Source organism: Carassius carassius, chromosome 18, assembly GCF_963082965.1.
Source record: "Carassius carassius chromosome 18, fCarCar2.1, whole genome shotgun sequence".
NCBI lineage: Eukaryota > Metazoa > Chordata > Actinopteri > Cypriniformes > Cyprinidae > Carassius > Carassius carassius.
The window spans coordinates 10,142,388-10,159,483 of NC_081772.1; the positions used below are offsets into that span (position 1 = coordinate 10,142,388).

The following is a 17,096-nucleotide window of genomic DNA, read 5'->3' on the forward strand; positions in this document are numbered from 1 at the left end:
TGATCACTCTTCATAACATTCTGGAGTATGCAAATTGCTATAATAAAAACTTAAGCAGCAACTTTTCCAATTTCCAATATTTATGTAATTCTCAAAACTTTTGGCCACAACTGTAGAGATAAAAACTTTGTTCAACCAAAGCCAGGTGTGCTTAAACAAATGGTGTGCTGTTTGCAATCATTTGTTTGTAAGGTAAATACACGTACTGGTTTTAATCCTGATTTAGTGTTCTGTTAAAGGGTTACTCCATCCCAAAATGTACATTTTGTCATTATTCACTTACGTCCAGGTCGTTCTAAACCCGTAAAAGCTTAGTTTGACTTCGGAACACAATTTAAGTTAAAGTGAAAGTCTTGACATTTGCCAAGTGTGGTAACCCATACTCGGAATTGGTGATCAGCATTTAACCCATCCAAGTGCACACACAGCAGTGAGAAGTGAACACACTGTGAACGCACACCTGGAGCAGTGGGCAGCTATAGATCCAGCAACTGGGGGTTCAGTGCCTTGCTCAAGGGCACTTCAGCCATGGGTATTGAGGGTGGAAGAGAGCGCTGTTCATTCATTCCCCCCCACCTACGACTCCTGCCAGCACTGAGACTTGAACCTGCAACCTTCGGGTTACAAGTCCAACTCTCTAACCATTAGGCCACAACTTTTATTAATTTAAGATATTTTGGATAAAAACCGGTAGGCTTGTGACTGTCCCATTGACTGCCAAGTAAATTGCACTGTTAAGGTCCAGAAAAGTATGAATGACATCATCAGAATAGTCCATCTACCATCAGTATCGCCGCATAACCGTAGCGTCATTTTGGAGAACATCCACTGAACACAAACTTTTCATGCTCTTCTGTGCACGGATGTGCTGTTTTTGTTCAAATCAAAGCGTAAATACAAGTTATAAACGTATTGTGGCAGACAAGCAGAAGAGCGTACACAGTTTGCGTTCAGCGGATGTTCTCAAAAATGGTGCTACAGTGATGCGGAGGGACAACATTTTTGAATAAAGTCGTAATTCTTGTTTTCTTCATGTAAAAAAGTATTCTTGTCGCTTCATAAAATTCAGATTGAACCACTTATGCCAGATGGACTATTGTGACGATGTCTTTCATACTTTTCTGGACCTTGACAGTGCAATTTACTTGGCAGTCAGTGGGACAGTCACTAGCCTCCTGGTTGTCGTCCAAAATATCTTAAATTGTGTTCTGAAGATGAACTAAACTTTTTATGGGTTTAGAACGACATGGGGGTAAGTGATTAATGACAAAATTTCATTTTGGGGTGGAGTATCTCTTTAAGCAGCATTGCTTGTAATTGGAGTGTTGTATCGTGTTGTTGTTGTGAAGGCAGCATTGCTCCAGAGGTGTTTGGCTCTTGTTAACTCCAATGTCATGGGTTTTGGTTCCTACCAGGTGAAAAACAGCAGCAATCATTTCCTCTATGCAGGCATCCACTATTGATTGGCTCCATGCCCTGCCTGTCAACTGGTAGAGGAATACCAATCGTCAGCTCATGATGTGAACTGTATTGATGGGCTGCTAAGGCGGGTTGGATTTCATCGACTGGTTCTACTTTTTACGCATTTGTTAAGGGTTTTTTATATTTTTGCATCTCTGTTGGTGTGATCTGACAGGTTTCATAGATTTTCACACGAAAAAAATGTACCCACTCTTTTAATGGATTTCTGTGTTTTTTTAAAGCATCAACAGTGTTCTGTGTGATTTCGAAGATACCAGCAGTGTGTTCATCATTAAATGGCTCATATGTTTTTACTCATAATTATTCCCACATTTTCCCAAGTTTATTTTTTTTTAAATTAAGTAAAATGTCAAAAAAGTAGAATGATGTTAGCCATTTTATCTGAAACTAAATTAAAATCACACAAAAAAGACATTTTTGTTTCTTGAAATTAAATGCTAAACATTTTTTTTTTCATTTTTAATTTAGTTTAATTTGAGGTAATAAAATAAAAAAAAAAAATAAATAAAAAAAATTAAAACGTTTTACAAAAAAAAAAAAAAAATTATAAAAAAATTTAATAATATATTCCGTATTTGAATGTGTATTAGGCAGCCCTTTCCTCATATTTATGTTGTGCATCTCTATTAGATTGTTTATGCTTTTGTCTGGTCCACACAGGTTGATTGTGCTCTGTCTCTGGTGCGTCTGGGAAAAGAGCAGAACATTCCTGGGCTGGAGGTGCTGTGCGACGACCTGGTTACCATGGAGACACTGGTGTACGAGACGTCATGTGATCTGAGTCTTACACTAAAGGAGCTCCAGCAGCTCAGGGACATTGACAAGCTCCGCCTCCTCATGAAAAATGTATGTTTTGAGGCTGTGCTCTATTTGTTTTGCTGTCTACAGCCTCGTTCAACACTTGTATTATTATGTTCACATTTACCACTGCAGTCTATATGTAGTTCTGACATAGTATAATGTTTTATTCTTTTCTGAAGTGTCAATAGCTGCTCTGTAAACACCTCATATCAGCCCTGTTTCGCTCAAAAGTCATACAAATTTCATATTTAGGCAGCTCTTTACATTGAAGAGCACTAGAGATAATGAGAGATTCTGTTAGAGTGTGTGTAGATTTGTGTTTTCAAAGGTTGGTCTCATTACGACTGCAGTAAGCACAACCAGCGGGCTTGTTTGGATTTAATGCTTTCATTAAAAATGATTTAATACTCATTTGCTCGTTTAAGGAGAAATGCTGTGAGTGGGTGAATCGCCATCTTAGCATCTGTTTACTAGTGATACTTTTAATGTTTTCTGAGGGAATACTCAATTCAATCAGTAATGAACATTCTGTCAGCTTTTACTCACCCTTGTGTTGTTGCAGACTTCATTTGTTCTGTGGAACATAAAAGGAGATAAACACAGCTTTAGAAAGGATCTGAATGATTTCTTCATGCAAAAGGACACTCTTTTTTTAAGCTTTTTGAGACTTCCGTCTTATTTATTGAAATTTTGAAAACTGAAACCAGTACATTCTTCAGAATTCCTCGTTTTGTGTTTACTGAAAGCAAATCATGTTTCTGTCATTTACAGACTCTGTTGTATTTCACGATTTCTTTCTGTTTTAGTCCAGCGAGGATCGATATGTAAGGAATTCATTCCAGTGGATGGTCCCGTTCCTGCACCGCTGTGAGGGACAGGGGGTGGGCTCTGCCTCTGCTCTGCTCAGAGAATATCTGGTCACCCTCGCCAAAGATGATCTTACACTCCCACTCAAAATGTTCCAGCACTCAAAGCCAGACGTAAGCTGAACCACTTACATGTGCTTGACTGTCCAAACAAAAGCAGTTTTATACAATACTAATGATCAACCCTATTCTACGCCCTACCCAACAGTTGTATATTATTTAATTAATAATAACATATTGATTATAAAATAACTGTAAATGTTATATATATATATATATATATCACTTTTATAAATATATTTATTTACTGTATACAATTACTAAGTTTTTATAATGTTATATATAATATTTAATTTAAATTGATTATAAGTGTTAATATTTATCATTTGTATATTTTATAATGAAGTATATTTTTTATTATCTATTATTATTTTTCTTATTGTTGGTGTTCCTAGATTCCCCCAAGCTTTTTTCAAATTTAGCTCACAAATTTGGCCAGTAAATCAACACACAAACATGCTCTTATGAGGATGTCCTGAGGCAATAACAAAATCCATGATACCATAATCATGAATACTTCCTATTCCTTATAGACACATTTTGGACACTTAATTTAATTAAAGATATTTTTGACCCATGTATGAGCTGTAAAGACACTTTCAGAAATCGCATTATTCTGTACGGATCTGATTTAATAATTTCAGTAGTGTGGCACTACTAATGTTGTTGCTCTTTCATGATGAATTGCTTGTGCTTTTCCTTATTCATAAGTCACTTTGGATAAAAGCGGCTTCTAAATGAATAAATGTAAGTAATTTGAATAATTTGTCACACACACAGATACACTCATAAAAGAGGGATGCCATTCCAATTCTGAGTCCAAAGCCACAAAAGGCCTTTAGACACACACACATGTACATCCCGTCTCACTAGGCCATGATAAAAATGTATGACCTGAGGCATCAATTTCCCTCACAGGGGGAAAAGTGGTTCAAGTGGTTGGAGAGAAATCAGGTGTATGAGATTGTACATGTATGTTTGTGTTTGTCTGTGAATCAGACTTTGCACATTCAATGTTGTGTGAAATGATGTCCAATCTAATCCAGACGCTAACATGATTTTAGTGTTCTTGTAGTTGCATCTATGCGTGAGTTACTATTGTCTGAGAAGAGATGAGATGAAATGGCTGAATATTAACCTCATATGAAGTTCATAGATTATATACAAAGCTATGATCTGTTATATAGGCTTACAAGCTGGTTGTTTCAAAATCAGCATTTTTGAGCATTATAAAGACATTCAAATAAGCCAGTGATCCTCAAAATTGCTATATAGGTCGCTTCTTACTTTGCCAGTAATTTACACATTGCCAATTATGTTTTTTTTTTTTTTTTTTTTACTTGCAGTGTCATCCAAAAGTCATTGGAGATTCGGATCAGCTTATGTCTGTGGCATTAGAGTGTATCTACAGCTGTGAGAGAGATGACCAGCTTGCACTCTGCTATGATATACTTGAATGTCTACCACAGAGAGGATATGGGTGAGCTCACACAACTGGGAACACATTTTTTGATTAAGTCTTTCACTCAAATATTGTGATAGTAATTTTCTACACTACCATTTAAATGTTTGGGGTCTGTACAATTGTTTTTTTTGTTTGTTTGTAAGGATGCATTAAGTCATTGTCATTTTTACAAAAGACCATCAAATAATCATATATTTATAAACCAATCCTGAAAAAGCACATCTGCAATTTCCACACAACCATTTTCAACTAATATTTGTAAGAAATATTTCTTAAGCACCAAATCAGCATGTTAGACTGATTTTTGAAAGATCATGTGACACTGAAGACAGAAATAATGGCTGCTAAAAAATCTTTGCCTCACAGTAATAAATTACATTTTTAAATATATAAAAACGAAACATTGATATTTTAAATTGTAATATTTCACAACTCCAAGTAGATGCAGAGAAATAAGATTCTTTTTATTTATTTATTTTTTTATTAAAAAATCTTACTGACCTCATTCTTTTAAATGTTTAATTTTATTTACATTTAAAACCTTCATGTACAAAATAAGAGCATTGTATCGAATGATTAGTTTAAATGTAAGTACATAGTGATTAAAGACACTTCATGCAAAGTGTTTTCAAAGCTGGTTATTAGAACTGACCCCTCAACTTCAAAACTTGTTCTGGCACTGCTGTCACTAAAGCCCTGTCAAACACACACACACACACACACACACACACACACACACACACATACACAGACACAATTAGCACATATGTGCACAGTTGTTAGTAAGCCCCTGATTAGCTCATTATTAGCACAGCATGTGTCTTTCTGCCTTCAAAGTGTGAACCCTCAAAACATCTCAGCGTTCCTTATTATATCCCTGCTGCCTTTAGATGTCTTGGAGACTGAGAGGCCTGTCACTCAACCACCTATATTGCTATTAAATATACATTTCTGCAGTCTTTGGACAGTCTTTGATGTGTTAGCATTTGTGCAAAGGGTTGATGTTTTTCTAGCACGTGATTTTGTGATCTTGTGGAGCAACAAAATAACACGTTTATGCCAAAAATAACGTGATTTGCAAAATTTGGCATCGGTTATATCCTGAGGGTTTGACATTGTTCTGCTAAAACAGTTTTGATACTTTCAACAAATGCCATCTGCCGTTTTTTCCCCTCATTCTCACTTTAAGTCAATCTTTTGCTTTAAAGTCTCTCTGTAGCTTTGCAGACCCTAATGTGCTTTTACACTTCAGTTGTTATCCTGGGATCAATGCTTTAGGGGTTTTCCAGAGCTGATCTTGTTATCTTTTGCTGCTACTGAAGAAAAGACGTGTTTGCGTTTGTGAATCCTATTCAGATGTGGGATGAGGAGATGAATTGGAGTACTGAGACTACGACAAAACATACAACATTTTAGTCAAATGTCGAAACTTGGAAAGAGCCTAGGGAAATATTGCCAACATACTGAGTTTAGTTTAGACCTAAGAAGTCTGAGTTTTGTCAGCAACAAAACTCAGACTTTTTTTTTTTTCAATTCAGACATTGTCTCCATGGCAACCGGACTCTCAAGCAGAATTGCTCATGAAATCTGCTCAAGTTCACATAAAGGGCACGGCAAAAAAAAAAAAAAAACACACGTAAACACAATCCTAACAAAAGTATTATATTGTTCCATTTCAATGGCAGTTGTACAGTTGCTAAAATATTGTCAGTAATTTAACTAAATATTTGCAGCTTAATTATTTCTAGCAAACAATTTCATTTAGTCAGAATATTCTGCTACTGTTATATGGCTGTCTGTGAAGAAAGATGCTTTTTGGGACCAGATTCTAACTGGACAATGCTAGCTAGCCCACTTGCTATTGTAGTGCATGCTGACCTAATACTAATAGATGTGGTGATCAATTAGAAAACAAGTATTTAGAATTCATAGACGCCGCCATAACCAATGTTTTTTATACAAAGAATACAAATATAAAAGCTTATAACCAGAATGACTGACGTTCCGAAGCACTGACCTGGTGACATTATTAGATAATGGAAGGTTAAAATCTTGAAAGTGACTTTGGATAAATGCAGTCTGTGTGTGTTCAGATGGCTGATCTCTGATCTTGTTTACTTCTCTCTCTTTCCCAGACCAGAGACAGATTCTACAAAAGCCTTGCATGACCAGGTGGACATTCTTGAGAAACACTTGAGGTAAGAAGAGCCCGAATGAGTCCCGTCAAGCCAAATGTATTTGTATTATTTGAGCTTTTTACAATGCACATGGTTTCAAAGCAGCTTTATAGAAAGTCATACTGTCAGGTCTTTAATGCCTTAATGTTTTACCATAGAGTGGGTTTAGGGCTGGCGATATATTGCTGTTGTATAAATGATCCTCTGAACTTAGATCTAGCTATAATTGCATTTATTTGCATAGCAGATATGTCACTCTTCAGTGTCTCTGACACATGACCGAGCGTTCAGTGTAATTAAAGTCTTTCATCATTTTCACTTGGTTGGTCAGATTTTTAAATGTTTTCGAAGGAAGTCTCTTATGTACACTAAAGCTAGTATGTGATGAAATGTATACTAAAACGGTAATATTATGAAATAATGCTACAAAAATAAAATGTTCTGTTTAATATTTAAAAAAAAAATTTTTTTTTCTTTGATAGCAAAGCTGCTATAACTCTAGCCTTCAGCGTTACACAATTCTTTAGAAATCATTATAATTTACAGATTTGATGCACAAGTAACATTTCTTATTACAAATGTTGAAAACGGTTATCGTTTTTTGGAAACCGTGATCTGCATTTATTTGAAATAGAAATCTTGTAATATTTAAAATGTCTTTATTCTTACTTTTGATTAAATGAATGCATCCTAGCTGAATAAAAATCTAGAGTTTTCATTTCTTTTAAACAAATCATATGATATACATTGCTTATATTGTTTTAAATATTTTATATCATCTATTATTTATTTGTTCAATATTATATTTCTAATTTCTAAATTATTTACTAGTTTAATATAGGTTTATAAATTTAAAACTCTATTTCCTAGCCAACATTATTAGTTCAAGAATGCCAGAGGTGAATCCATATATAGGGAAGATATTCCATTTGACCTCAGGTTGATTTCATGACTTCTTGTTTTAAAAGTGGCCTTCATTTTGATTCTGAAATGCAGGTTTCATCACTCAACTCTGAGCACAGTAGCTTATCGATTACATAACCAGTCTGTTTCAAACACCTCAAGACAGATTGGCCACATTACCTCATATTCCAGAGTAGGCTGTATTTATTATTTATGTGTTTGAATTGGATTGCAAACTTTGCATATTAACTCACAGAAATACATTGTAATCCTTTCTAGATGTCTTTATTATGATGTATGATGTATGTTTTCTTGTAGGGTCCTTCCACACATCTGCAAAGGGCCAGTTAAAGGACTTATCAGGGTCTTATAGCAACATGATTTATCTGAACCGCAGATTATCAATATTAATCTGAATGCAGCATTATGTGTATGTTTCTCACAGCCCCTCAGCAATCAAAGCTAATGGGAAATAAAGGGATCTTTGTGGTGTCTAGCCAGTACTTGGATGTTTTGATTTGATCAGAGGTAGTGCTTGACCTGAAGAGATTTGAGAGCCGCTGGTGTAGTCGGTATTCGGTGTGGATGATGTAAGCTTCAGCACAATGTCAAAAGACCTTCTCACATAACTACTGAGAATAGCTGTCATTGTGGGGAGAAAGAATGGAAAAATTGAAAAAATTTTGGTCTGCTCACGTACATCATGACATCTCCCTCATGCAGCCCACGAGAAAACAGAGGCATTTCACGCATTCATGCATATACTGTCCAAAAGTTTTCACTCGTTTACTCATTTGCCATTCACTATGTAGAAAACATCAGTTAGTTTGCTAAGTTAGGAAAGATGGAGTAGAAATGAGTGCATTTGGATGCCGCTTGAGACCATTTTGCACACTTTGTGTGATGTTACATACGCAATACCTCTTGAATGACAATATAAACTACTTGAAATTCAGCCTGGCTGACTGAGACACAGTCCAAAGATATCTGATTAAATTCAAGATCGGATTTAAAAAAAATTGGGCTTTATTTATCCATTCATTTATTTCTTTGTGCAGACTACAAGAAACCAGAACTGATTTGAGTCAGACAAAACAAAATCAAAAGGGAGATTTGCTTGTCTGAACAAAGCATGTTTGTATGCATGTTGTAAGCTGCACCACGTTTGCATGTATTTCTGTGTTTTTGTCTTTGCATCTGTTTGCACGTGTCAATCTCCGCTCAGGTGACGTGATCAGCCTGTAATCGCTCCGTAGAGACACATTTCTTTAGATCCATTAGAATGCTGTTGGAGGACAGGATGATGAAGGTCTCGCTCTCAGATATTTATGACTGGCCTGGGAGGGTGCAGTCACTGCAGCCGTAATTTCTCTCTTTCTCTCTTGTTTGCTCTATAACTTATCACTCGTTTTTCTCAGTCTCTCAAGATTTACCCTTTCCCCTCTTTGTATCTGAATTGTGTCTTTGCCAGTGTTTTCTTTTATCCCCTCTGCTCTCTGTTTGAATGTTAAAGAGGGCATATCAAACCCGGATTTTCTTTGCTGTTTTGAAAGAAATCAATGTACACAATCTCTAATGTTCACAAGTAGACATTACAAAAAGTGGCTTTAGAAGCCAATCTGGTGATTGTTTTATTCACATGACATTGGACATTAACACATTACTCTCCTGCAGTACACAGTTTATTACTGTAAATTATGCATTCATTTTATCACATACACATACTACAGTATTGTGTGTGTGTGATGATATTGTTAATGCTGCATTATCATTTAACCATTATAACATCATGGGCAAAAAAACATAAACATTAATGTGATTAACCCTAGTCATTGCACTAGAAATTTTAGTCATGTTTAAATCGCCATTTCAGGAGCAGGTCATAATCACTGGAAAAGACTTAAAAAGCTACAGACAGATGGAGAGAGGGGTTAAAAAGAGAGGGAAGAGCCAAAATATGTAAGTGAAACAGAAAAAAATAAAAATGGCTCTAGCAGATTGTAGAGAGAAAGAAAGAGATATGAAGGAAGGAGTGTGAGACAGGAAGAAAGGAAGGAAACAGAAAACATCTGCACTAGATGCTCCCAGGGGACAGCACATCCTCATTTATCGAGGGCATCTCAGCCAGACACGGCACCAGTTCAGCTCACTGAGGCTCATTCAGACACCTCTGTCTGTTCCTGACTCCTCTGAGCAGCTGTTAGCATGTAGCTGTGGTTAGGGATGGCTTCTAATGTACATTCTTTACTGGTGGGTCGAAACTCAGAAATACATCACATAAAATCCTATGAACAGAATAATGTTGCATATTTAGGTACTGTATATTTTGCATATTTTTGTGAACTGTATGCATCCAGTCACACTATTTTACTGTAAAATCGTCACTTAGTGGTATCCAGTAAAATAGTAGTATCCCAGTAGTTTCGGCCCAGATCCGGCCCACATCTGGCCCACATGGATTTCACGCGGGCCAGATGTGGGCCGGATCTGGGCCAAAACTGCTTGCTGTCTCGGCAGTAGTAGTGACAGGAAAGGCATTTATAATGTTACTGTTCTTAAATTCGGTTTTTGATTTCCACAAAAATGTTAAGCAACACAGCTGGTGTCAACATTGATGATGATAAATGTTGCTTGAGGGCCATTTCTGAAGGACCATGTGAAAGGAGTGATGACTGATAAAAATACAGCTTTGCCATCACAGAAATTATATATTATATATATTATATTTTAAAATAAATGAAAATTTAAAACCGTTGTTTGCAGTTGTAACTATTTCACAATTTTTGCTGTTTTTACTGTATTTCAGATGAAATCTTTGTAAGCACAAGAGACGACTTTCAAAAAACGTTTCAAATGTTTTAACTGTGTAGTGAACAGAGAGAGACATGTTTATTTGTACAGCATTGTTTTATAGGGCTTATACAAATACTGTAAGCCAGTTTAAGAGTTTAGCCACTTTTATTTAAATCTCTCTAGTGTTGCTGAGGTTTTGGAGAAACACGGTCTCCAGAAGCCCATCTCGTTCGTGAGGAACAGTCAGAACAGCAAAGAGGAAGCTCACCAGCTGATGGTTCGACTCACCCGTCACACAGGACGCAAGTATGACTCTCTCTCACTCTCACACACACACACACACACACACACACACACACACACACACACACACACACACACACACACACACACACACACACACTCAAACAGCCACCTAGGCATTTCCCACAGCACTCGTGTGCACCTGTCTCACTGTCTGTCGTTTGCTCAGAAACCCTCCTGTGAGCGAGACAGTGTGGAGAGGTCTACTTCAAGATCTCCTGGATATGCAGCAGAATGTTTATACCCGTCTAGAGCCAGAAACTTGTCATCAGGTACAATACAATATACTGTAGCATATTATATTATTAAAATTTTTTTTTGTGATTAATCTTATTTTTGTAACTTGTCTGCTTTGTCACAAAGCTGTTATGTTTTTCTGTACTTACTTTAGCATTTTTGTGTGTGTGTGTGTGTGTGTGTGTGTGTGTGTGTGTTTTGTGAAGTTCCCGTAATCTTTCCACTCTACTTGTCTAACCGTTTCATTCTGCCTCACAGCTCCAACATTATCTATCTTCTCATTACCTTCTTTTGTTGCTCACCCTGGTTATTGTATGTCTGTATATGCGTATGTGTGTGTGAGAGTCTCAGGCTGCGCATTAGTCTGAGGGCGACGGTGGGCTTTGTCTGTTTGCTATCTCATTCAGCGGCATTCTCTTATGAGGCTGTGTTCCCTTCACTATCGATTTCTTCATCATAATCAAGAGCAGAACAGCCGAGCTGAACTTGCCATCAGGAGTTCATCCTCAACTCTGAGCCACTCACCCTTTGACCAGAAAGAAAGAAAGAAGGAAAAAAATCACAACAATTATCCTTCAACCTGTACTCTGTTCGAATTGCTCTTACCCAGTTTCTGTCAGTATGGGATCCTGCACTGTATTTTTCTCCAAGCTACTGAAAGACAATCCCAGACTAACATTAAATTGAAAGTTCTGAGAGTAAAATGAAAGAACTTGATGTAGTTTTACAGAATTGGCATGCTTACCATTTCACCTCTGCGTCTGGGTCCATTTGACAGAGTGCTGAAGAGTTGCTTTGAAATCTCTTCAATAGCTAAACAGCTAATGAACTTACACAAACCTCAGCAACCAGCACTAAACTCTGCCTCACTTCTGTGGGTGTGCATTAGGAATGGCTCATTGGCTCCCAGACCGAGCATGGGTGGATATTTCATTTGTGTGTCTTTGGGAGTTAACCGTGTTATGGTTATAGGTGCAATGTGCACTGCAAATATTGGATTCTCTAATGCAGGCAGATTAAAGCACTTGCAGATTATATGTCTAAAGTCCACATGAAACTCCAAAGGGGGGGTTGTTGGTTTTTAAGTTCTCTCAGCTGCTGTCTTAATATCTGTCCCTAGTAATGCAACTTTGTTAACCCGATATGAATTTGATTCTTCACTTAATGCGAAATGTCTCAGATACATGGAGTGCAATCCTTTTAAAGTATCGTAAAAGAACATGTAAAGATATGAAACTGTTGATTTTACAGTTTATTGCAAATTTTTTATACATTTTGTAATTATACGCTACCATTTAAAGGTTTATGGTAACAAATAGTGGATATTGGATTTTGTGCATGAACAGCAGGAATCAAGAGAGAATTATTTCTATCTATTATTTGTTAATGCTTATTCTTTGGGTTTTATGATGTTATAATGAGGGTACTTTGGTTCAGTTTGAAAAACACACAAATAGGTCGAACCACAGAAAATGCTGATGTCTTACTCTGCCTAAATGTCGCTGAAGGCAACTTTGAAATTACCCAGAACACCACAGCTGTTGCACAGAGATGCTCATGAGATTGTGTTGTCATTGAAAGAGCAGTTTTTGATATTTGTTCTGTAGTGACTCTGTCTCGCCGGCAATTGACTAAAGACAGGTGATTAATAGCCACACCTGAACGTGTTCTTCCCATGGGTCTCCACTACACGGCAATGATTTTTCTCTCTCTCTCTTTTATTGTCAATCTCTGTCGCTCGTCCATGCAGGTGTTTGTGGAGAGTTTGCTATGTTCGGGACGAGAGGAAAACGTCCGTCTGGCTGGTCAGCTGATGCACTGCAGCGCCGTGTCAGAGGACACTCCAGTCAGCGTTTCGCTCCGTGGTAAAGCTCATGCCCGTGTTTCATATAGCCACAGTGTGGAGCTGGTTCTGGCTGCTGCTCGTGAATACTTCAACTCTTCAGCCACCCTCAGTGACCCCTGCATGAACCTGGCACGGTATGATGTCCCATGAACTTCTGATGTGTTTAGATAATGTGTGCCACATGAACTTGCAATAACATCACAAAGTGGCGTTCAACATCTTAATAATAAAGATTTTTTTTAAATTCCAGTCCTTCTCAAAATATGAGGTAATGGGAGCGTGGGAGACTAGTTCTCAAACCTCATTTGCTTTCACAAAACCCGTGTTTGCTACTGGTTGTTGTTGTAAAATGACTCAAATTTTGGCATAATTACAAACAGTCCTTTTGTTTTGGTGAACTATTCTTTTCATATTTTATGAAAATTTTTATTCATTTTTGGGAAATTGTAAGATGTATTTTTGTATCATTAAGAAATTATAATAACAATATTTCATATTAATATTAATAATTGACTGATTATTTTATAATTAAATTAAAATTATTATTAATTTTAATGATGCAAAATGTATTTTGTAATATCTCAAAATAAATTAATAATATGGGATATTTTTGTATAACTTTTTTTATTATTATAATGGCATTTAATTTATTTAATATTTTATAACAATTATTTTATTATTAGTAACAATAATAATAACAACTCATTTTAATTATACTAAATTTATCTTGCAATATATCAAAATAAATGACAGTTACATTATTAGACATTATTATTTTTATACACTATTATTAGTGGCAGAAAATGCACAAAAATAGCAGAGTACAATCGGCATACATAAAAAAAATTATATTGTAGGTTCCCTTGTCAGCTAAATTAATAAATACAACTTTTTTTCACGTCAATGAAATATGAGCTGACAACTTGGGGGCTTGGGGGATCAAATCAAACTCTAGTTCAGACCATGGTATCAAACCATGAGTGAAAATAGCCTGAAACCACCTCTTCAGTCTCTCCATTGTGTGAGGAGTTTATGAGGAAAGAGGAAGAAACCTCGAAGGAATCAAACGGTCCAATGTCATTCTGGTATCCTCCCTCTGTTATGAGCCCAGCCCTTCACAATGGCTATTATTGGCGTAATTAGCTGCCATAATGAGAGATCGACTCCATCAGAGACAGACAGTCGGTCGCTCACTTCCTCCCTGCAGCTCTAGGTTAATGTGTTTCCAGTCTTTTTGTGTGTCCGTCTATTTTTGTTGCGTTGGGCTGGAGCGCGGAGGGTGACAGACTGCAGCCCTGAAGCAATGGGGTATGCTGAAAAGTGGGTCAGTAATTAGGCCATCTTCTCTTCATGGGCTGTTCGAGCTGGACGAGTCGCCACTCCATATGCATTCACACGCATCTCACATCACTGTCTTTCTCTCACACGCCACTGACAGACAGGAAAAACTCAGATGGACAGTAATTTTGAGTTTAATGTTTACATTATAGCACTTTTTTTGAGAGAAAGACTGTGACAGATTGAAAACAGAATGTGTCCGTGAAGGATTCTGAGTGAAACTAGGACTGAAGGAGAATGACTGATTTCCTCTTCATTCAAAGAATTAGTAGTTCTGTTTTGGTGTCAGTAGTTCAGAAAGAATTTTAGTGTTTCTTGCTAAGCCTAAAAGGATATTTCACCCAAAAATGAGAGTTCTGTCATCATTTAATCGTCATTTACTTGTCGTTTCAAACCCATAAGACTTATGTTCATCCTTGAAGCAAAATCGAAGCTATTTTTAATAAAAACCTATAGAGATTTCTGTCCCTCCATTAAAAGTCCATTCCACCTCATTTAAAAGTTCATAAAGAGATCATAAAAGAAATCCATATGATCTAGCATTAGTTTTTAGGTACAGCAACTGAATAAAGTAATCAAATGTAAAGCAGCATGGCATATTGGACTGTATAAATTAAAGATTATTATTCATTAAAGTTACAAAAGCTTTTCAGTCAAAACCAGTGAGTTATTTCTTTGTTGTTGCTGTTTGATTTTCAAATTTTCTGCATTTGCCACAAATACTACTTTCAAACTAGGTGGCCTTGAAAACATCCATCCCATCCCGTGCGTAATCCTAAGTGAGCGACTGCTTAAGTCGTCATTACATACGGACACTTCCTGCTAAACAAAACCAAGAAAAATACTTGTAATTATTAGCTTACTGAGGCTAATCAGAGGCCTTCATCACAAAGACTGTTTTAGCCCCAGGAAGCAGCGGGGTGTGCAGTGGGTGTTTAGGGCGGTTGTTTCATGTTGAATGGGGTTTACAGGGATTTTGAAGATAGCTGGTGCGTTCACTTACATTTTAATAGTAACGCTGTTGTCTTGGAAACCGTTTGAAACCATTTGGGCTGCTCTGACACGCCGGTCAGAGTGTTACTAAAGTGTTCGGTGGAAACAAAGTAGAGCGATGTAGTAAAAGAACATGAGAGTTTTTATGTTCGTGCTTCAGAAATCCGGTGGGATGGTGATGTGGTGAATTGATAGTGAGGATGATCGTGGTTTTTCCTGGTTCCTCAAGTCTTTGGTTGACTCCTGATCTTATAATTCTAATGATGATCAGGACCATTATACTATCTAATCAACCAATGACTACAGCAAACAAACACATTTGGTGTAGCGTCACTTTAGACTCCTTTTTGTTCTTGCATAAAAATCACTTGGCACATGTAACTTGCATTATAATACTTTTTTCTTTGCCGTATGTTTGAAGTGGCCCCAAAACCTAGATTGCACATTGCAATATATAACAAAGAATCAAGTCAATGGCATTTATTTAAAAGATTTTGACAATTTGCAGCAAATTATGTCACAAATTGGAGTTTGTTAATAGGGTTCCCACACGTCCCGAAATACCAAGTTATAGTTGTTCTAATTTCTTAATTTTCAAATGTTAAACCACAAAGCTATTATTTTGACAGAAAACCAGAACGCACACCTCTCTCTCTCTCTCTCTCTCTCTCTCTCTCTCTCTCTCTCTCTCTCTCTCTCTCTCTCTCTCTCTCTCTCTCTCTCTCTCTCTCTCTCTCTCTCTCTCTCTCTCTCTCTAAACTACTGTGTAAGCACCTCAAACTGTTTGAAGGGTAGTGTAATTTTGTTTTTATATATTAGCCTATAGTTGTATGACCCATGGTAAATCTTATGCAAAGCGGAGCTGGAATTGCTGTGTCACTGAAAATAAATAAGTACCATGTAGAACTCACAGATTGTAGAGGAAACTACTCGAAAAATACTGCTGCATTTTGGTGTTGTTGTTGTTTTTTCCTCAAGCTCTTAAATTGAATTATTATTTCTGCTCTGCTTTCTCTGTTGCTACTGGCTTGGCTCAAAAGTGCACTGCAGCTGTCTCGGCCAAACTATATTGGAAAGTGACAGCAGAGCTGGCCCAGGATCTGTGCTTTTATTCGTTTTTTGGTTTTTTGGTCTGTCCCCTGTTGTCCTATGAAACGCATTTATAGCAGCACAGATGTGGAGCAGACGCAGGCCTCTGCAAGGCTCTGATAACGGTATGAAACCGACGTGATGTCAGAGTCTCAGTCTGTAATTAAGAAATAAGAAGAATCAAAAGAAAATGGCTGCTGGTTTTTCTGTTTCCTCTTTAATGGAACCGTTCAATCAAAAAAAAGTACTCATCATGTCATTCCAGAACAATATGTGTTCTTTCTTCTGTGGAACAGAACTGTCCCTTAAATATCATATTTTGAATATTCTCAGTAATAATTGGTATGTCCATTAGGTCGTGTCTGCTGTTGATCACGGATTGTCCTTCTCTCGTCCAAGAGGAAATGGATCTCATCAGCGCCCTCTCTCGACTGGAGCAGTTTGGCGTAAAGGTTCTTCCCTTACAAGGTAATGCTGCACTGAGCTATTACTACTGTTGGAAAATGTGTTCTCCTTCCATTTTCATTCAGGAGATTGGTGCTCAAGCTGACTAAATCAACTACATCAAATTGACCATTGGAAAATAAGCCCCTGATGTGCCTGTTTGTGTTTATGGCTCTCTTTGTGTTTGTTTTTTCTGTTTGGTTTGAGGAAAAATTCTCATAAGAACAGACAAAAGTAAAATGTCAGAACCAGGGCTGGATGATGTATCAAAAATATCTATGATATTTAAAATGCACAAA

The 17,096-nt window shown here is 36.9% G+C and overlaps 1 protein-coding gene across 2 annotated transcripts in view; it reads left to right on the forward strand.

Moving 5' to 3' along the window:
• Window positions 1–17,096, forward strand: part of LOC132092337 (NBAS subunit of NRZ tethering complex) — a 145,556-nt gene that overhangs the window by 30,568 nt on the left and 97,892 nt on the right. For both annotated transcript variants that reach the window (XM_059498516.1, XM_059498517.1), the window contains exons 24-31: window positions 2,143–2,328; window positions 3,090–3,263; window positions 4,556–4,689; window positions 6,810–6,872; window positions 10,731–10,853; window positions 11,020–11,122; window positions 12,838–13,067; window positions 16,709–16,821. In XM_059498516.1, the coding sequence (XP_059354499.1) occupies window positions 2,143–2,328; window positions 3,090–3,263; window positions 4,556–4,689; window positions 6,810–6,872; window positions 10,731–10,853; window positions 11,020–11,122; window positions 12,838–13,067; window positions 16,709–16,821 (1,126 nt within the window). The remainder of the gene's footprint in view (window positions 1–2,142; window positions 2,329–3,089; window positions 3,264–4,555; window positions 4,690–6,809; window positions 6,873–10,730; window positions 10,854–11,019; window positions 11,123–12,837; window positions 13,068–16,708; window positions 16,822–17,096) is intronic.